The 21,974-nt window shown below is 42.1% G+C and overlaps 1 protein-coding gene across 2 annotated transcripts in view; it reads left to right on the forward strand.

The window, feature by feature from the left end:
- The first annotated feature begins 1,314 nt into the window (after window positions 1-1,314).
- Window positions 1,315-21,974, forward strand: part of MCUB (mitochondrial calcium uniporter dominant negative subunit beta) — a 49,045-nt gene continuing 28,385 nt past the window's right edge. The window contains exon 1 of one of the 2 annotated variants that reach the window (XM_039379903.1): window positions 1,315-1,605. In XM_039379903.1, the coding sequence (XP_039235837.1) occupies window positions 1,519-1,605 (87 nt within the window). In that variant the 5' untranslated portion in view covers window positions 1,315-1,518. The remainder of the gene's footprint in view (window positions 1,606-21,974) is intronic. The other variant, XM_027736468.2, reaches the window with a different exon arrangement.

The raw sequence follows: 21,974 nt of genomic DNA on the forward strand, positions 1-21,974 counted from the left end.
TGCTGTGAGCATCAGTGCTTCTTTGCTCCTTATCAACCTTTTAAAACAAAGTAAAAAAAATAAATGTAGCATTGAGCAATGACCAAAACTAAATGATCTGTTTTTTTAGTACTGACACTGAGTTTTCCTCCCCAAAGAAGATAATTTTTATAAAGCCATCACTATGTGGTAGAAGTATTAGGAAAAAAAAAAAAAGAAAAAGCCTATTGCCATGACCTAGTTACCTCTGCTCAATAAAACCATAAATATTATATCTCGAATTAATATATTTAACTATTTAATCCTTATTTCACCTTTGGCAACTTTGTGGATCTTAATATAATTTACATAGTAAGGTACCTAGGTTGAGAAATTAACTCTTACTTTTGCTAAAGAAAAAATGCTCCAATAAAATTTGGGTAAATAATTATGGTAAATGTTAATTGTGACTGGCACAAGTTGTTATCTTTGGGAATCACTGCCTGTTAACACTGCAGCTGCTCTTCTTCTGCTGTTTCCTGGGATCACATTCGCTTTAATAGATCACAGTGACCCCAAAATGTGAATGAATGTCTGTGTGATCTTAGCTGCCTAACGTTTCCCTCCCAGAGCTCAGAAGATGGACAGAAAGGGGGTCTTATTTAGTCCCCCAGAGCCATCAAGCGTGCAATCAGATGTGGATTTTTTTCCCGTGATAGTGGCACGCTTTCAGATCTGCAACAGCCCATTCGCTAAGATCCTTTTGTCATCATCAGGTAAAGGTGTTTTGTTTCGTGCAGCATTGCTTTGGAGGAACATCATAAAAGGCAGAGGAAACAGAGGAATGCACCACTTCCCTCTATGTTTCCCTGATCTGCTGCCAGGGGGCTGATGCACTTCCGTGGTTTGTACTGAACGTGAAAACCTGTGTTTGTGGGCATGTGGATGATATCAAACAGGTGAGCTCGAACGAACGACTGAATAGGAAAGGGTTAAGCCTTGCTAATTGTTTTACTGCTGTAAACAAAACTCTCATGTAAAATAGCGAACTCCGAGCGTCTTTTGTGTTTTGCTGTTCATTTTTGTGGCACCGGAATGTGTTCATTTCACTGAAACCCGGGAGTAGCGATAGTCGTGTTCTTGGAAAAAAAAAAGGCAATAACTCAGCAACAGAAAAGCCAGGTGTTCTGGTAGGACAGACATTTATGGGTATTTTAATCTCATTTGCAGGAAGAGGGGGGACCGGCACCTGTAGCCGAGGGGCGGTGAGTTGGGCCCGGCGGGGCCGCCTCCTCGCCCACCGCGATAACAGCGGCAGCCCGGCAGCCGCGGGCCGCTGCTGCCCGGGACCGCCCCGTCCGGCCCGGCCCCTCCGCGGTCGGGGCGGGAAGGAGCAGAGGAAAGGCGCACAAGCCGCCTTGGCCGCTGGGGTGGGTAGACGCCCTCCGCTCCGGCTCGCCCACGCCCGGCGAGCAGCGGGCGCCGCCGCCCCGAGGCTGAGCCGCTGCGGAGCGCGCCCCCGGGCGGCCCGCTCCCGGCCGGAGGAGGAGAAGGAGGACCATGCTGGCGGGGCTGGGGCGGGCGGTGCGGAGCAAGTGGCTGCTCCCGGTGCCGCTGGGCAGGCGAACTGGCCGCTCGGCGCCTCAGGTAAGACGGGGTGCTGGGAGCGGGCGGCGGGCGATGTTCCCCGCGGGACAGCGGCGGGAAGAGGCGGAACTGCCCCTCGTGCCTGCTGGCCCCTCGCCCGCCTTCCCCCCGGGAAGAGGGACAAAACTTGGGGGGAGTGTCAGCCCTGCGGGGCTGGGGCCGGAGAGGCTCCGCCGCGGGGCCGTCCCGCCGCTGCCTCGCTCCCCGGGGCGGCGGTGACTCAGGCGGCGGGAGGAGCCGCAGCGCCGGCCGGGCTGGGGGCCCCTGCCCCGGGCTGGTTGGAGAGCAGTGGGTGACTCACAGGCTGCTGCTGTAAACAGCGGGAAATAAAACGGGAGCGCCAAAAAAAAGTTTTCCTTGCGGGCTGTCGTGGTGCTCCCGTGTACGCTGAAGTCCACCTGCCTCTGAGCTTCTCGTGGCTTTAGGAAGTCCCAGAGGTCCTGTGAATAGGAAGCATGAAGACACAATGACTTTAAAGATCTGCTGGCATTTAGAACGGTGCGGTGTTAATAGTCCTGGACGACTGCCTAGCGGGAGAGGAGGCAGTTTAATCGTTCATTATTGTTTTTACTGATGGAGATGCTAGGAAACATTTCTGTGATGAGACGCAACAAAACCCTGTCCCTGTGTCTGCCGCCCACCCATAGCAAGGAAGTGGCCTGGGTGTGGGGTGACATCCACACAAGGAAGCCCAGGGCGCTCTGGGGCATGTTACTGAGCAGCTCCCACAGCCTGTGTCTCGGCACCTGTGGCGGCAGGTGGAGTTGAGGAGTTGCGCAAAATGAACTATCTACTTTTTCCTAATATTTTTTTCTCAAACTATTAAAAACCCCTTGTACTAAATTCCCTTGCACTAATTTGCCTTTCTTCTGTTAATGCGAATAGCCCTTCTTTGCTTTGTCATGCGTGTATATGAGGACATTTAAGCAGAAAATTTAAGATAAATGTTGATTTAGCCTCCTTGCTCTTCTAAGGTTCTAACACGGCGTGCTAAAAACATCTTGCCGCTCACAGAGTATTTACACTCTTTTTCAGCGCACACTGACATTACCTATTCAGTTTGTCGCCTCTGACTTCTCCAGGGTACTGCTTTGCAGACAAGCTTCGTGCTTTTCTAAGGCTCTAAAATGAGACTGAAAGCTGATAAAGCTTCAAGAAGAGACACCAAAAATGAGAGGAGGAGGAGGAAAAGCTCTTGCTTTGGCAGTGCTGTCATTATAGGAAAGAGCAGAAGAATGATCGTCTCTGTTACTTCGTGGGATGGAACATGCTAGTGATGTGACTTGGGAGTTAAATTCTTGCACCAAATAGATGAAACAGAGATATGTTGTAATGCTGAGGAAAAATCTAATTGGGAAAAGTGTTTAATACAAGATTTGGTTTATTTCTTAATAAATTTTTGGAATAAATTTATATACACTTCTTTTTATAGATGCAGTTGATAGATCCAGTTTTCCTACACAGTTGCTAGCATGATAGTTAATGAAGCATGTTTACTGATTTCCCCTTTACTCTTTTCAGGCAGTTAAAATATTTGTTCTCGTAAACTTTAAATGAATGACCTGTAGATGTAATTTCAAATTAGTAAAATTTAAAAAAAAGTCCCAATTGTTATTGCAGTTATTTAGGTCTTTATATTTTGATGTGATGCAGAACATCAGATTGCATACATCTCATCCAGTGGAAGCACTGTTGTGATAGTTTCATTTTTTTACACCATTGCTACACCAGTGTTGCTATCTCTGCTGTTTGCCATTGCTATTTGGTTAAACAAATATTTTGCCTCTAGCTCGGGAAGGAAAAGTTGGAGTGCTTGTGCGGGACTGAGGAAAGCAAGGCTTTGTCACTTGTTGTCTTAGTGTTTGGTGTGGTCTGGAGCCATCATGGGCTGCACTCTTCAGCTTGTTTCATGCTGTATTCCATAATGGGAATCAGTCTGCCCATGTACATTTTGGGGCCTTGAGTGAAGGTTTCCATTTGTAAAGCTGGAGGTGGTACTTCAGTGGCTATGCAAGGTTTGGGTTCTTCATGTACTTTGTCATCACATACTTTGAGATACTTAAGTATTGCTGTGTGGATGGGCAGGTGTGTAAGTACACAGGGTATTTGTGTGCTGTGTTTTTGACTAATAAATACAATACTGTGGTGATAAACAAACCATTACTGCTAATTTGCTGTAATTTTTTTTCTGTAAAAGCGAGGATTACTGTCCTAAGGAGCTGTATCTTAATTGTTAGCGTCTCAGCTCCACTTTTAAATAAAATCTACAACTCCTCCTATGACTGTGATTAAATGCTTTGCCTTTGGAGTGATCCTTATACAAATTCTTCTTTATTTTGTAAAATTGAGTTTTCTGTTACGTGGATCTTTTTGTATATGAAGTGTTTAGTGCTTAGACAGACTCTAGTTGCCTGGGATGTCCTAGGCTTGCTGCTTTGAAAAGAGTATGTTAGAAATCCGGACAGCAAGCTATATGCAAAAGAAAAAAGGTTTAGGCAGTTTTCAAACTAAGTGAGGCATATTATGTTGTGTTCTTTGGACAGACATTCTTGCTGCACATAGCTTTGTTCCCAAAAGGGTGCAGTTCATTTTACTGGAGTTGTAGATTTGTAATGCTGCAGTTATTTTGCATGTGATAAAACCTAAAGGTTGCCAGCTCTTTCGCTTCCTCTTCACTTGCACGTTTTAACTCCTTCAGCTCTTACTGAAAGAAATGCCCTGCTTGCACTGCTCTCTGTGAGAAAAATCTCCCCTCGCTATATCACAGTGGAGAATACATGTGTTAACACCAAATCAAAGCTTTTAATTGCTGGAATTTTGTTTAAATTCGTAAACCTTCTAAACCAGGAAACATTCAAGGGACTGGATTTAATTTATTTTTTTTCAGATGGTTCTAGTTAGTTTTTCTGTAGTGCTGAATCCTGCTGATGTAAAATTGTGTTTCTTTTTACGGCCATTCGTATGTGTGAGGTTTTAAGTTTAGTCCATGGTATGGAGATCTCTGCCAGCATGCCCACATCGGTTGGGATGGGTGGCAGCCATGGAAAATGAAGTCTGGGTTATACGGTTTCTCTCAGCTTAAAACTAGGCTTCTTTGCAGTCACATAGCCCTGTGTCTAGCTAAAACTGTTTCTATCCTGTGTGAAGGTGCTGGAGTGGTGACATTTCCTCTGCAAAAGGCAGGGCTTGCTTTGAGCAATTAGTAATGATGGAAGTAAAACGGGAAAACTTTGTTTTCAAAATGTAAGTTTATTTAGCATCATTAATTCAGAATGCGTTCCATTTCTATGTGCAAAGTTCTCTTAAAAATGTGCCTCTAGCATACACTGTTAAGGGGAAAGATTGTGTGTAAGCTGGCAGGATCAAATTGCAGAGGCTTCTGTGAAAAAATTACGGATTTCCCTTCTTCCCCACTTGGGATATCGCATATGCTTGTTGCTGAGGGGAATTTTTTTCCTAGTTGCAAATTGCAGCCAGTAGGAGACTCATTGAGTTTATCTGCAGAAAGCAGAGTAGAGGGGGTTTTATTTTTGGGCTTTTTTTGTCAGCTCCCAGTGTCATCCATATCTGTTGAAAATGTTTCTTTTAGTGCTTTCAGCTGATAAGTTTTTGACTATCAAGTTTTTTCCTCAGACTGGCTCGAACTTTTTCCTGTCCTTCCTGTTAGTTTTTATGGTTATTCTTACTCCCAAAGTACCATAATTCTTCGAGCATTATACCTATCCAGTTTGTCCTTCAGTTTTATAGTCTTATACGGAATGATCTAAATGTGTCCTAATAGCCACAGGATGATTAGAAATGTGGTTTTTCATTTAGGTTTTTTATTTTGCCTCTTTCTCTCTCGCACATAGTCTGCTGCCACGATTTCTAAGATTCTCTGTCCAAGGAGCAATCCCAGGATATCCCAGGCAGCTACAGAGAAGCAGATTGTCACTGAGTATCTTATTCAGCCGAATACTTCACACAAATGTGGTTTAAGTCGCTGCTTTGTATTTTCAGCCTACATACGTCCTTTGGAAACTGATATCTAATTGGAGCCAAGAACTGGGCGTTATTTGTGGCCGCTGGACGTGTTTTCTCTTGTCTTTCCTTCCCTTTGAAAGTCTTGCACAACAAAAGTTAGCTAGTTGATCCAGGTCTTGTTTTCTAAAAGAAACCTCCTGCTTATGCTGGCATGTGTCAAGAAACTGCTAATCTGTTTGTTTGTGGAAGTACTGTTCACTCTTACAAATACTAATTTATAAATGTTTTAAAAAAATATTTAGAAGCTCTCTGGCTCTTCTGCTGTAGGAAATGTGCCTGTCTCAGCAAGTTCCTTTTTTTGCTTTTGATACTGTGTCTGTGGCAGAATAGCAGGGTGGCATTGGGAATGGTCATTTGCTTTTGTCTCTTTTCCTGTGGCAGCTGGCTACATTTTCACTAATAAATACACTTTTGGAGAGAGATGTGATATAGCACAGAAGTTCATAATTTCTTTGTACTTCTGCAGATAATCTCATGTACTGCTTTTCTGTGTCTTCTTTCTCTAGTACAGATACTGTAGTGACTTAGTGGGCTGTGAAATACCCTTGTATGTGCATGTACAATTCCCTGCAAAACACTTATTTCCTTAGAGGTTTATGAAATTTCTAATAACCAGCCTCAGTGTTTGAAACTGGCATCAACAGCATGACCTCTCAAAATTGTCAGTGTTGTTTTCCAAGGGGGCAAGTGACAGAAAAGTAGCAAATTGAGATGTGTAGATCAAATCAGCTGTCCTTGCATAGCATATTAGGATGCTCTTTGCCTACTCTGTCACCAGATGTGTGTCTTTTGTGGTTGTGTGAATATGGCAATTTCTAAGAAAAGGAAATGAAAACCTGCTCCTGCAGGGCTGGAAAGAGTGTGGTCATACTCTTCAGAATCACAAGCTTAAAGAAGTTGGAGCTTTTGTGTGCTAAGTAGAGGCTGTGTGGTACTGCAGAAAATGCAAAGAAACCCTAAAACCGAAATGCTGGTCTAACGTTACTGTCTATAGCAGAAAATGTATAATGTTTTAACAAACTTCTTGAGGAGCTTTCTCATATGTGATATAGGAGTAACAGACTGTGCTTCCCAAAGGTTGGGAAGTACATTACTCCAGGTATATGCAACAGTCTTATAGTAAAGGAAAATAAAAATTTATGTAATTTCCTGTTGGTAACCATAGTGACAGTATTTGGGTTTTTTTAAATTTAGAATGGGAATTTAAATAGTGATACAATGAAGTGATAGCTGTATTGGGTGCTCTGTGGTTGAGAAGCAGATGGCAGAAAACAATATTGTGATTTCATTTGTAGTGGATGCTGTGGTCATTCAAACAGTGCTGTAAGTGTGAGTAATTTTTTCGTTGCTCATGAGATGAAGAACATCTAAGTTTGGCTCTGTTCCTTCTAGCACTCTGAGCAAGGCTTTTGCTCACAGTCTTTATGTACCTGTAAAAAAACCCTGAAACTAAACCTCTAGAGGATGTCTGAGGAAATTGCTTTGCAAGTGTCTTAGATGCTCTGAAGATTTACCACAAATCACTGAAGTGCTGAGTACTTAGTGCTGTTGAGAAACCTATAGTATCTTTTAAGAATATGAGTCTCCTCTGTTTTTCTTCTTTTTACGTTTTTATGTTTTAAAGCTTATAAGGCAAAAATGTAGACCCTATTTTAGAGTTTAAAATATCATAATTTCTGAAGGGGTGGGAGAGGAGGGGAACGGAAATAGAGATTTGGAGTTTTTCGGTTAGTTGGTTTTTGGTTTCTTGTGGTGAGGGTTTCACCTTCTGAAGTACTTCTTACACAGTAATGTTTTTGGCATCGGAGAGGCATCGGAGAGTACTGTTTTTGGCAAACAGTACACCTGTTCTCAGCATCTAGTTAAACAGTAAAATACTCATTTCCCACCTCCTCTTGAGGGGAAAGGAGCTGAAGGAAAACGAATGGAATATCTGGGTTTGAGTAAGGCTTGCTTTCTCTAGGGTCATCTTCACCCTGATGACGTACTTATAAAACAGCATCAAAGGTGAATTTCTCATTGGGTTGCTCGTTGGTGGGGCAGTTCCTACATCCATATGAGAAGGCAGTAAGCTCTTCTGAGCCTAGAGGTGTTTCATGGTCACTTCTGTGCCTTTTTATATTATGATGTTAATTAAATGTCTCTTAAGGGCATGTAGCAGCAGCTCTTGCTGTGGGTTGGTTTTTCATCTGTTTTGCTCTTTTCCAGAAAGGTGAAAGGGAGAGACAGGTTCTCTGTGTTGCTGCCTCATCCTCTGTCTTACTGTCAAGATATTGTGTAATAACCTGGTAATTAGGTTTGCATGGGGAATAGGTGGCCTTTCATGAGGTACCTTTTGCCACTCTTAAGACTGTTTACTGTGACGTTACTGTATCCCAGGCTAATATGAGGAGCTGACAAAAATTGAACTAAACTGTTTGTTCTGTGAACTTGCATATGGAGGCCAGGAGGATGACAGTTTTCAGGCCCCTGCAAGTTATTTGTTGTGACTTTTTCCATTCTCAGCTGACACGAGTCCAGGATCATCTTGAAATACCTGCCATCCAATGCAGGTATTCATACATGCTGTCCCAAATACATTTTGTGTTTGCCAGGAAGACTGGTCTTTTAATTCCTGCAGTATGTGAAGAGTGGCTTGGTCTGTAACAGTACTGCTGTACACCCATTTGTGACTGATACAGTGCTTGAGGAATCTGGTGTGATCATGGTGAGGATAGATTGCTTATGGGAAATGCTTGACTCCAAGTCCACGATCCCCAAGTGCTGGGAAAGTGCGGATCTATACTCTGAAGATCTGATCCATCACTGGTGAAATAAATCCCTCATATTGGAATGGCTCTGTAGCACAGCAGCTGAAGAAGGGAACAGAAGTTAAAATGAACATTGGTTGGCTGCGTACCTACTAAGGATGGTAGCTTTTGTAGTCCATAAACTAATTCTCCTTTGTTCAAGTGAGGCTGAGGGTAAGCAGGTGGCCCTGTCAGGTGTCAGCAGTTAGTGCATGCATAAACAAATAGCTTTGTGCTTGTGTGATGAGGACTGGCAAGCACAACCTCCCCCCTTACTGATAAGGAAACATTCAGGAGTCCCTCAAACTGAAATGGAAAAAAGATGTTTACTCTAAAAATGTGAAAATTGTACCTTTAAAAAAGTTGCATTTATCATCACAAGCACAGGCAGCACATCTTCAAAAGGACAGAAAAATGGAGTACATCATACACAGGCAAGAGATAATCTACTTTTCTACCTCATAAACAATTTTGAAGCAATTATTTTCACATTTACTGTCTGGTCATTTTAGATCAAAATTAGTTCAGTCTTCACATTCTAGTCAGATGGAGAGAAATAAATTATCATCTTTTAAGAAATATTTTGTTTATCTGCAAAGTAAGCAGTGGTCTCATCTTCCCAGCATTGTTACCTAAAACTATAGTAAAGGCATCATGAAATTGATTTAGAGATCACAGAAGTATCTTTAAATGTCTTGTATGTTTGCCAGAGTAGTGGAGAAATTACACTGCTTTTCTTCCTGGCATATCGAACTCAATATATCATGAGGGTATGACTTTGGCCGGAGTGCTGTGGTAAGGAGAAGATCACAGAATCACAAAATCGGTGAAGTTGGAAGGGTCATCTGGTCTAACCTCCCTGCCCAAGCAAGGTCATCCTAGAGCACATGGCAGAGGATTGCACTCAGATGGTTCTTGAATATCTCCAGTGAGGGAAACTCCACAACCTCTCTGGGCAACCTGTTCCAATCTTCCACTCCAAAATGAGTGTACGATGTAGTCACTGGTTATACTTGAAGAGTTTATGCCATACTGTTCACAGAACAATGTTCCTGTGGTTTTGTTTGAGGTTTCTTTTTTCTAGGGCCTGACCTGACCTTCTCTGTACCTTCTCATGCAAACTATTCTTTATTTATATTCTGTACTTGCTTTTTGAACCATCCATTCTCTCTGTCTGTGACAGCAGATCTGTGAACATTGTGCTATCTGTGGAAGAAAGACTTCTTTTATAAAACACCTTTATGCGTTTGTTTGAAATAGAATTATAAAGGTGCCAAGCTCCTTAGATGTAGCAGCACCTATGCTCCTAAGGACCTCTGTGGCCTCAGCTGCTCCTCTTCCAGCCCCTCTAAGCTAGAATCCCTGATATGAGACATAGTCATGACAGGATTCCTGATCCAAGGAGCAAACCTAGCACAAACATGGGTTTGCAGCTCGGACCCCTCTGAAGATTTCACTGACAGGGGTGGAGGGAGGATTTGTGTGGCTGTGAGCTAATCTCCAGGCTGAGCTACGTAGAGGCTGGGAGCTGAAGTGATGATTCATCTGGGAGTGGGGCAGAGATTTTGGCTAGCCTGGGGTATGTGGCAGTATATCTTCCTTTTCTACAGATACTATCTGTTTCTGCCTTGCCCTAGATAAGGAAATTAGATAAAAGAATTGTTTGCAATCAGTAAAATGAAAGTAATTACAAAAATAGAAGCCAAATTGAAGAAATATGTCTAATAAAAGTAATACTGTGTGAGAAGTCAAAGTTAAGAGTCTTGCTGACCTGAATGCTGCACCCAAGGATGGCAATACTGAATCAGCTGAGTGTTGGAAGACAAGGATCTTGATCAGTGGCTCAGGTAAATACTCAACACTATTAACATAGTTGAAACTTAAAGGCAGTTGCTTTTTGCAACTGTATTCTAAGAGCCATGTACCTGGTCTGTACAGCTGATGTGTTTTAGGTAGACCAGGTACTTTGAAATAGCAAGGTAGGGAGTTTATCTTAGCTTTTCAGTGGATTGGCCCCTCTCCTCTCTATCTCTGCAGCTTTTCAGAATTTTAAAATTCCAGATAAAACTACCAGAAAGTTGTTAACACACCAGTTTCTTAAAAAACAGTGTTAATTTTTAAAGTTTACACAGAGATCATGACTTCCCAGCTCTGTAAATGCTTTTCCAGAGCAACACTCATGCTAATATTTTTAACTAAAAGCAGGAAGTCTCTTAAATTTGGGGAGGGAGGGAATGGAAACAGCAAATAGTGATCTTGAGCAATCTCTTTGCTGCCAGAGGCGAGAGGATGAGTGTATCTCTTCTGCTTTCCCCTGTTTTGACTACTGGATGACCACAAATTCTGTTGAAACAGGAAAACTGAATCAAGTCATTGAAGGTCTTTTGCGAGGAGGTTTTGTGCTCAGTAACCAAATACAGTATAAGGCTGAAGCATGGCATCTGTGTTAGATGGGCCTTGGCTTTTAGTTTGCGCTTCCCTTTTAATCTTATATGCTGCTGGCAATATCCTGGATTCCTACTAACACCTTCCCAAGGACTGCTTTTAAATGAGTCCTGAACTATTCAGGCATCATGTTACATATGTTTGTGGCACACCTTTTGGCAGTTTGCTTGTTGGTTTGGAAAAGTTTTTTAAAGCCATAATGTATTTTCTGTAATATCGCAAAGCGTAAGCCTTGCTAAAGGTGCCACACAAAGAGGTTGTGAAGGCTTGGAATAGGGAGGTTCTTGGGGGTTTTGCCCTCAGTTGACTTGGGAGATGACCTGCTGCAGGGTAAGTTGAAACTCATTTAAACAAAGAAAGTTCTAATAAAAATTTTGAGTCAAGATTCCTGCCAGAGCGTATTTCCAAACATTGGCACCACAGTAGTACCTTTGGCAGTCAGTTCTGCCTGGTACAGTTTCTCACCTAGCTGCAATGGCTTTCAGGCAAAAGCAGTTTTTTGTAAGGCAGGTAACACTATTTTTTTTTTTTGTGGAGCTGGAGCTAGTCCCAATTTAATGTGCAGGGACTGAAATTGCCGTACTGAGTTGTCTACCGTTTTTCCACCCATTTTAATCTGTTGACTGTGAAGGCATTCTTCAGTGTTCTTTATTGTAGTAATTTTAAATAACATTATTTATCTGAAGCCATAGAGTTTGATATGCTATAGGATATGAAACTAAATTCATATTTACATCTGTGTGCTTTAATCAGAGGCCAAACACTCAGTGTTTGTAGCTTTTCTGGTATAATAAAACCAGGCATACTTAAAAGATTGCTGTTTGAAGATTGACGTTTCAGACTTGGTCTTGCAGTGCCCTGTGACTGTAAGCACACTGGAAATATGACTGAGCTGGAGTAATTTAAAGAGACATAAAATAAGCCAGGCCCTATAACTGAGTTATAGGTGTTAAACTGTGCATGCTCCTTGGAGTACTCACCCCAAGCTGTTCTTCGTGGCAGTGGAAGTGTAAACTGAGTATATTTTGCTATAAATCAGACCCTGATACAATTTTAATCTAAGCAAACCATCACAGTGGTGCTGGTCTTCAGCATTTCATAATGCAGCACATACTGTAGCTTGTTTTCTTGTGAGTTGTTTACCTTTCCTGCTGCAATGGCCGTGTTACTTTTCTCATGAACAGGGATGCAACTGTCTTTGGGGATTCCCCCGAGTCAGCAGATGAAAACTGTAATCTCATTGGTATTCAAATACAAATACGGCTTTGGGTTGTTGGAAAGTAAGATCTTAAAACCATGCATTCTACCACTAACAATTATAGCTTATCTTGTCTCACTTGGTATTAACTATCAGTAGTTAATAGTTTTCTTGCCATATTACAAAAGCTTTTGTGCAAGTTATGAATATTCATAACTAATGAAAGAAGTAACTGCATATGGTAACGTAATAAGGTAGATACTATAAAAAGTTATTAAAAGGCTTAAACAAAAATGCTGATGCAGATACGCTGCTAAAAATTTTGAATGTCGTATAACATTTAGAATTCAAACCCCTAGGTACTGCTCTTGGCCTTTGTGGTGCTCCTAATAGTTTCTAGATTTTGGGTGAGTCTCTGTGTGCATAATCCCACGACTTAAGGACTTGAGCTTTAAGAAAATGTACAGCACTTCATGGCAGCACTCAGACCAACGAGATCTGCTAGAAGCCAGGAGCAATGTGCTGGTTCATAGGTCAGTGCATACTGCTATGGCACAAGCTGATCTTATCTGCAAGCATGCAGGAGAATATTTATGTATTTCTGTGGCACAAATTTGAAATACTCCATATGCACAAGCAATGCAAAGTTCCGGGAGCGGCCATCATAAAAAATAGTCAGCCAGCGGCTATTCCTAGACCTGGAACATTCTCAGGGGATCCACTTCAGGGGGAAGCTGTAGTTGGAGGAACTTGTTTTTGTTTTGTTCCCTGATTTCATGCTCTCTACACGTCTGCCCTCCCCTGATGAAAGCAGAAAAGTCCAGTGTCTCACTTCAGGGAAATTTGTCTGAAGCCCAACAGCACATAGGGAGTGAAATTACAGCGTTTATTCCAAGGCAATGGTGAAAGCACAGATTTATGGACTCTTTTGTTTAGTCCAGGTTATCAATATTTAGTGGGCAGTTTGTCTGTGTCTTTACCAGTTTGTTGTACCATGCTCTGGCTGGTGTAACATGCACTCTGTAGTACTTATAACCCCTCATCAGCGAAGACCATTCAGGGTATCCATTTTTGTTTGAGTTAGTTTGATAGTGTTACTTAATACCTCTGTTTAAATTTCAGTGGTTTGCATGTAGCTTCAGAGACTGCAGCTGCAGTAGGTAAATATGGCAGATGGTAGGTTTTTAACTGAACTTCATTCATCTTATTCTGAGAGTGAAAGACAATAAAAATATGGGGAAAACAACCTACAGAGACTAATCGGTCTCTGTATACTCTGGTATAAAGATATATATATATATATACGCTTTTTTGTGTAGCCACAGACAAGTAAGGAAAGAGTTTTTTCAATATGTTTATTAATCCATATCAAATCCTCACTCTCGGAACTGGCACACTGACAAAGCATACTGCAGCAAAATCCTGTGGTGTCAAAGAGATTGTGACTGTATTTTTCCTTTGTACTTTTTCCAGGATAACACATTGCAAAGATTGTTATGACTCTCTGTTACTTACTTGTTGTTAATCAGATATTTTTTAGAATTTTCTAGACTTTTAATAAGCCATCACTGAAAAAATTCAGACACTGTTTTGCACTCCAGGAAAACGCTTCTAATAAGGGCCTTTAGGACTCAATAAGTTACTGCAGCTTCTCCAGACTGTGTTTTTCTCAAGAAGTTTTATAACGTGAGAAAGATTTACAAGAATCCTTTTAACGTGTGTGACTGTAGGGAACTCAGCTCAGGTCCCACTGTCTTCCTTCCTGACAATAGAGCAACAGTCAGTTTGAGAGCCTGGCCGGTCCCATTTTCTCCATTTCTCTGAGAAGGATGGTGAGTTATATAGTCCTGGGTATCTGCATTTCATATTGCAGATGGTCTTGGATGCAGATTGGGCTCTGTGGGCATGATTATGCTTTTCACTGTGGCTCATTCTGAGTGGGCTGCTACATCCAGAAAAAACTGTCCATATGGAGAGACTAGCTGGGAACCTGGAAGCAGCATATAGCTGCTCAGTGTGATGGTGCACCTGGACCAGAAAACCTGTCTGTATTGTGTGCTGTGCATGTAGTGTGCATGTAGTGTGCATGTAGTGTGTAGGCTGGGAAGAGACCACTGATGCCAGAGCTTGTTTCAGGCTGTTGCCTCAGGATGCAGCTTTTTGTCCAAATGTCGAATGCACAAGATAACAGAAACAAAAAATAATTCCTTAACCCAAGTAGGTTATAGGGTATAGAAAACTTTTTCCTCTCTGTGTTTCTAGCAGTCAGTGTCCTCTGTGTCCTCTTCAGTCACTTGACAGCAAGCAGTTCTTGAATATTTTGTGTGTGTGTATTCTTTTTTAAATGTCATTACTTCTCAGAAACATTAGGTACTTATTTTCTAAACAAAATATTATGGTTCTCTGTACTTGTCTTCCATTGAGATTTGAGCCTTTGAGATGTATTTTAATAGAGGGTTTTTTCCAAGCTCTTTCATACTCAGGGGGATAATACATGCTTTTATAAAAACTGAGATTCTTATCCTGTAGACAAGCAATTACAGATGGTCTGAAGTAAATGGCATAAGGATTTGGGGCATGTACCTGTCTGTGAATTGCTGATGGCTATGTTTTACTCTCTGGGATTGGACTTCTTAAATTTTTTTAACTTGATCAGCAGTATTGACCTAAGTTAAAGATTGACTTGACTGAACGTGAATGGTGGTGTTTCAGAAGGGAATGGGTTTCAGCATCAAATTGATTTTATAGCAAAGGAAGTTTGATTATTGCCTTGTTATTTTTTCAGATATTTTCTGTCAAAGTGTTTTTTGGTCTCACTCAAAAACTAAAAATACTTCTAGTTTTAGTATTCAGCCTCTCCTACATAACAGAAGTCAGTGAATCGTACTACCATGGTTTAACACAGAATAGGTTGAACAGATATTGTTTTGTTAGTAGAATTTACAAACTCTTCTCGAATTAAGAAAGATGTATCAGTGAAAGTACTACTTCTGCTGATATAAATCTATCAGCTGTAGGAATTCTGCCTTTTCAAGCCTGTAACAAACAGCCCATGTCCCAGATTTGGTAAAAGCCAAGGAACTGATGTTATCTTAGTTTAACATCTTTGAAGGAAAAAGAATCAGTATAATTATTTACCTGTTTTGCATATATGAGATGTTCCTATACTGAGAGGCTTTGTTGATGTAACTATACTATACTTTTTGGGACACTTTGACAAGCAGGAGACATAATATTTATAATCACAGTTTAACTTAGAGCAGTTACTAGCTGTTTTCTGTTTGCTTTGAAAGTTCTAAGCTTAAAATAGCATACTGTCATCATGGAATCATAGAATGGTTTGAGTTGGAAAGATCATTTCTTTCCAAACACCCTGCCATGGGCAGAGACACCTTTCACTAGACCAGGTTACTCAAAGCCCCATCCAACCTGGCCTTGGACACTTTCAGGGCATCCACAGCTTCTCTGGGCAAGCTGTTCCAGTGCCTCACCACCCTCACAGTAAAGAATTTCTTCCAAACATCTAATCTCTTTCAGTTTGAAGCCATTCCCCTTTGTCCTGTCACTACAGTTCCTGATGAAGAGTCCCTCTCTGGCTTCCTTGTAGGACCTCTTCAGATGCTGAAAGGTTGCTTTGAGGTCTCCATGCAACTTTCTCTTCTCCAGACTGGACAACCCCAACTCTCTCAGCCTGCCTTCATAGGGAAGGTACTCTAGTCCCTGTATGATCTTTGTGGCCTGCTCTGGACCTGCTCTGACAGCTCCATGTCCTTCTTACGCTGGGGGAAGCAGAACTTGTGCCATATTCCCAGTGGGGTCTCTTGAGAGCAGAGTAGACGGGGAGAATCCCCTCCCTAGACCTGGTGGCCACAGTCCTTTTGATGCAGCCCAGGATATGGTTGGCATTCTGGGCTGCGAGTGCACGCTGCTGGCTTGTGTTGAGTTTTTCGCTGATCATCACTCCCAAGTCTTTTTCCACAGGGCTGCTCTCCATCACTTCTCTCTCCAACCTGTAGGTATATCTGGGATGGCGACAACTCGGGTGTAGGACCTTGGGCTTCGCTTTCTTGAACTTCATGAGGTTTGCATCAGTCCCTTTCTCAAGCCTGTCCAAGTCCCTCTGGAAGGCATCCGTTCCCTCCAGTGTGTCGACTGCACCACACAGCTTGGTGTCATCCGTGAACTTCCTGAGAGTGCCCTTGATCCCACTGTCCATGTCACGGACAAAGATGTTGAACAGTATTGGCCCCAGTACCAGTCCCTGAGGGACATCACTCGTCACTGTTCTCCACCTGGACAATGAGCCGTTGACCACAACTCTTTGCATGCAGCCATCCAGCCAGTTCTTTATCCACTGAGTGGTCCATCCATCAAATCCATGTCTCTCCAATTTAGAGACGAGGGTGTTGTGGAACAGTGTTGAATGCTTTGCACAACTATAGGTAACCGAGGTAGATGATGCCAGTTGCTTTGCCCCTGTCCATCAATGCTGTGGCTTTGCCATAGGAAGACATCAAATTTGTCAGGCATGGCTTGCCCTTAGCGAAACCATGTTGGTTGTTACCAATCATCTCTTTGTTTTCCATGTGCCTTAGCATAGTTTTCAGGAGAATGTGCTCCGTGATCTTGCCTGCTACACAGGTGAGATGGACTGGTCTGTGGTTCCCTGGGTCTTCCACTTTCTCCTTTTTAAAAATGGGAGTTATATTTCCGTTTTTTCAGTTGTCGGGAACTTCACCCAAATGCTGTGATTTTTCAAATATGATGGATAGTGGCTTAGCAACTTCATCTGCCAGCTCCCTCAGGACCATCAAATGAATTTCATCAGGTCCTGTTGCCTTAAGAGACCGCGGAAAAACAGGACTTTGAGCCAACTTAGTGTATAAGATAAGATAAAGAGGGTAGATCCTTTAATTTCAGGCCTGAGGCCTACAGGAATACACATGATGTGCCTCCTGTGTCTACGGGGTTCCACAATTTAAGGTGTTAACCCATCCAATCTCAGATTTATCCACCCTCAGCACCTCCCCCTGGCACGTCCTTCTGGAAATTGAGGCAGGGGGCTCTGGGACCCCCTCTTCCTCAACCTCCTCTTCATCACAGCACATACAATACTTGGAGCTTCTCCAAAGTTCTGGGCTTGAAGGTTGCTGTGCCTTTGTGGTCTCTTTTTGTCCAGGCCAGGCTGCAGATGTTCTTAAGCAGAATGAAGGGCTACCTCGAGGGAAGTCTAAACAAGCTAATGGAATTTTGAGAGAGTGATATGGGACGGGGTTTGGTATGTGCAACCGTTAAGCTACTGCCGTTACTTTTACTAGAAAATAACTGGTAAGGGATATAATACTACTACTTCTAAAATCTACAAAAAGCTAAAAATCAAAAAATCCATAGGCATCATCCCATGGACTTGTGCACATTCAAGTTCTTTAGATGGTCTTGAACTTGATCCTCTCCTACAGCGGGCAATGGCTCTTCATTCTCCCAGTCCCTGTATCCCTGCATTTGCCTTTCATGACTTGGCCAATATTTTACATATATATATGTTCTATATATACTTAAATACTTACACATTTAATTTGGGGTACGGTACTTAAAATACTAAGAAATTGAAAAGAATGTTTGGAGTGATGCTCTAATAAACGTTCTCTCAATATCTAGTTATGTAATTGACAGTAGATTTTGGTATTCACTGATCATTTTCTGAATTGCAGCTGCTGACTTTTTATTAATGGGGAAGAAAAGTTGAGTGGAGTTGTGTTTTTTTTTTTTAAATTAGGTACTTTAGAGCCGGTAGCAATAGCTAAGGTACTCCCATAGTTATATACCTGGTGTCTGTGTAGAGATGTTTCCTGATGATAGCTATATCAATAAGCTCTTTCTAGTGCTGAGAATGCCTTAGCAGAGCTAATGTGAAAACATATTAAGAATACATAACTCTATATTTAAGATCTTAATTACAGTGAGGCAAGAGCTGTATCCAGTGTTGAGCCAGCTGGAAACTAATGACATCTCTTTGGTGATGCTGTGAATCAAGGTGAGCAGCTTGCCAAGAGTAACACGTCAAATTTTCTTTTGACACATCAAATTGTCTTTTTCTTTGCTAAAGCAGAGGTTAAGCATTCTGATAGGTATTCGGTGGAAGCCAGAGGTGCTGTCTCTCAAAGAAGCACAATGCTGGCAGCCAATTAATTGGCATATCTTGCCTCTAAGTGAGGCGGTGACTCTCAGTTTCTGTTCAGTGTGGAGCTCTGTGGGAGTCAGGAGCTGGGAGCTGATGACTATCAATGCACTGGGATGCTGGCCCTGTGCCAACCTGCCAGGACGGTCTTCAGCACTAGCCGTAGTGCTGCTTTTTGCACCAGCACCGTGGGATTCTGATGTCTAGTTTGTAGAAAGGATAGAGGCCAAACTGGAAGCTGTTTTTTCTTGCCCACTGCCAAATGCAACATAATCATCTGTTTTGTTGCTACCAAAGCCAAAATAAATTGAACTCATGCTTGTAAAATATCTGCAGCGTGATTCCTGTGTTCTTAGTGAAATACAGAAGTGAAACAGCTGATGTAGTAATGAGATCTGCTTGCCGTGGATCTGAAGGTATCTTTGGGAGTGCAGTCCTGGCATTACTCTTCTAATGGTGCTGGTGGCAGCTGAAGTGGAGTTACAGAAATGAATGATGCTTAAAATCCTCATCAAAATCCCCAGACATTTCTTCTGCTGAACACAGTCCAACGTACAGTTTTGCTGCAAATTGGAGTTATGAAAGAAAGCTGCTTTGTCCTATCTTTGCATTGGCACATAAAAGTCATAAAAATAAATTGCAATGTTGTTTAGACCCACAGGTGTGTCCAGAACTGCACTTCAGATTAACGCTTTGGATTTGATACCTTTGTGGCATTTTAGTAATTATGAATGTACTTGATTTTCTTAGCAAATAAATTTACAGATTCAGACTCTCTAACTCCAGCAGTTGGGTTTTTAGTGCCTGTTCTTTTCTGTGAGCTGGTCCAGGGATCCTCTTTCAGTTTTGAGTGCTGACAGGAGGAACAATTACTCTTTTTCCTAGAGAGGTCTGAAAATGCTGGATATAGTAAGTATAATTTTAACAGGCTGAAGATGTAAGGAAAGAGGAAAAGGAAGAGGGAAAAGTGATAGTTGTAATGACAACCATTCGCTCCTTCAAACTCCTCAGAGAAGGAAATGACTAGGTCATGTAGTCCTTGCTGTGTGGAGCTTTGGGTGCTGGAACAGAGAGTGGCCAGGACTTGTTTTGCATCCTCAGAAGGGTGCAGAGATTGGGGCTGCTCTATGCTTGCTACTGACCTTTCCCTGTAGCTGCTAGAGCCTGGAATTGTCTGATTCCTTTTTTTCATCATCTGCCCTTCCCTGCCCTGGTTCTGTGCTCAGCTGGAGAGCACTTGATCTCTGACTGTGAAGTGCCATCCTTTTGTCTCCTCTGAACAATTTCAGAGGCTAAGAATTGTTCTCTCACTCTCCTAATAGTTGAAAAAAGGAGTTTTTCTGATCTGTGCAGCTGAAGCTCATAAAGCAACAAGTGCAGAACCAACATTCAGATGATTCTTTATCTGAACAGATACGAGGAGTGACTGAAGTTCATCTCAGAGTAAATGCTACCATAATATATTAGTAGGATCTATTAATGTCCTAGAGGAGGAGTATTCTTGCATTGCTAAATATGATATGCTCTCAGCTTCAGGCCATGGGGGATGACAAAAGCATAATGCTGAAGTAAAGTTAAGGAGAAGCAAGCTGAGAAGTACCTTGGCATGATTCTGGTAGTTAAAAATTTATCAGAAGCAGACAGCTCTTAGTCTCATTTTTCTTCAGCCATCCTTATTAATATAAGGTAATAAACCATGCATAGAACATAGTTTTCCAGGGAAATGGCTGCAAAGGGTCTTGCTTCTTAAGCAAGGATGATTAATATCTGGTTCCTTTAAAAAAAACCAACTAGAATACATTGAGTATTTATTGAGAGTCACTGGAAAACAAAGTTTCTGCTTGAGCTGTAGAGTTGATGTAGCACAGCATAAGAGTGTTCTGCTTCTGTGTTCATTTCTGCAATTTTCTGCTGGCCATAATAGGGTGGTTATGAAAGTGGACATGCATTTAGTGGTTTGATGTGGTTGGATTTTGCTGTTTATCAGCTGCAAGTTCAGCAGTCCATCTTCTCTCTCTTTAGCCTTCTGTTTGTAAAAGAAAGAGTCCTGTGGATCTGATGTTAACTTGTGTTAGCGTTGTATCGGTGGGTGCGGTGATTATGCAAGGCATCTCCATATCTACATCACTTCTGCAGCCACGGTCATGAGTTTGCTGGCTTGATTTGCTGATGTTCTCCTTCACAGCCCCCTTCATGCTCACCCTGGTTTCTCCCTCTGGACTGCAGTGCTTAATGTGCCTACAGAGGTCCAAAATGTCTGTTACATGGAAATGGAAGAGCAGCAGCAGTATAGCAACACCTGCTGCCTTCACACAGCTGCTAACGTGACCCTGCAGCTGCTGCTACTGAACAGAGACTGTGCTTATGTGTACCTTATGTTTTGCATGTGCAGAATACAAGATGCATTTCTGAAGTGGCCAGTGGTGTGTTGTTTTGTTTTTTGTTCCCAGGCCTTGTTGTCTCACTGGTGCTGAAAACATAGAGCTGTTTGATAAAAGAGATTAATAACTACAAATTCCTCTTGTGTCCCAGTGAAATCCAGTGTCATAGATGTTGAGAATCTCAAAGGCAGTTGAAGTCTCTATCCCGTGACGTTAAACACATGAGCTGTCAGCGTTGTTTGAATCTAGTGTGGAGGACACACAACGCAACAAGAGGTAACTGTGCTGTCTTGGGTCCCACAGACAAATGCTGATTTATAAACCTGGCAAAGTCCTACCTCTCTCCTCATCCTTAAGCAGCAGGCTGGGGGAAGGAGAGAGTTACAGTCCTTTTCAGTCTCTCAAATTTACAGGACAATGTAGTCTATAAACTAAGCTTTATTTAATGAGCTCATTATGAAAGAAAGCAAACAAATATGTCAGTTGAGCTCAATCCTCTTTGTACAGACTAGTCTAACATGATTTTACTAATTTATCATGATTTCATTTAATTCATGAGTGATTATCTTTTAGAGCTCTTACAGCTAATTTGATTAGACTTCTCTTTACAGTATAATTGAGCATCTCTGTCTCTGATCCTCAGACAATTGCTGCAGGCAGGGAAGAACAATTACTACTTTATGTACTTTGAAAAACCAACACAGTTGATATAATTTAAGTTACTTTAAAGGCAACATAGGTAACATTCACAAGTTCTCTGATTTGTAACTTGTGCACCTGTGAGCAAAGCAGTGACCTCACTGATAGTGCTCATCCTTCCTTCTCCCTCACAAGGTGGGCATCCCTGTGTCACACCGGGAAGCAAAAAAGTTTCAGCAGTCCAACTGCTGCTGGATCTGCTTCAGAAGTTGTTTGTTGTTTGAAAGTTGGAGCTATACCATTTCCCTAGGATTCCCCAAGAATGCCAGGCAATCATAATGCAAGGGTGGTGGCTGCAGGAGACAGCAAGCTACAGCTAATGACCTTCAGCCCTTCCAGCCCAAGGTGTTCTGTTAGGGCATTGCTCTTGCTTTATCCTAATGGCACTGCTCCTAGCATACATGAGGCCTTGGGGTGGACTACTTGTCAGCCAAAATATGAGCAGGAGCTGAGTGCAGGCAGAGAGAGACTTTCTCAGACCTGCCTCTCTGTCTGATCGTCAGGCTGAAGCTGTGTGGTCACAACAAAGAGTCCTTTGCCAGGGACTCTTTCTTAGAGCTTTACTGCTCTTCCTTAGTATTATCCTTTGAGAATGTTGCATTTTCTGCTGCTTACAGTCACTGAAGTATGCAGGCATGACAGAAGTCTACCTGAAG

This window comes from Pipra filicauda, unplaced genomic scaffold (genome assembly GCF_003945595.2).
Source record: "Pipra filicauda isolate LSUMZ 115617 unplaced genomic scaffold, ASM394559v2 scaffold17_size4572894_pilon, whole genome shotgun sequence".
Lineage (NCBI taxonomy): Eukaryota > Metazoa > Chordata > Aves > Passeriformes > Pipridae > Pipra > Pipra filicauda.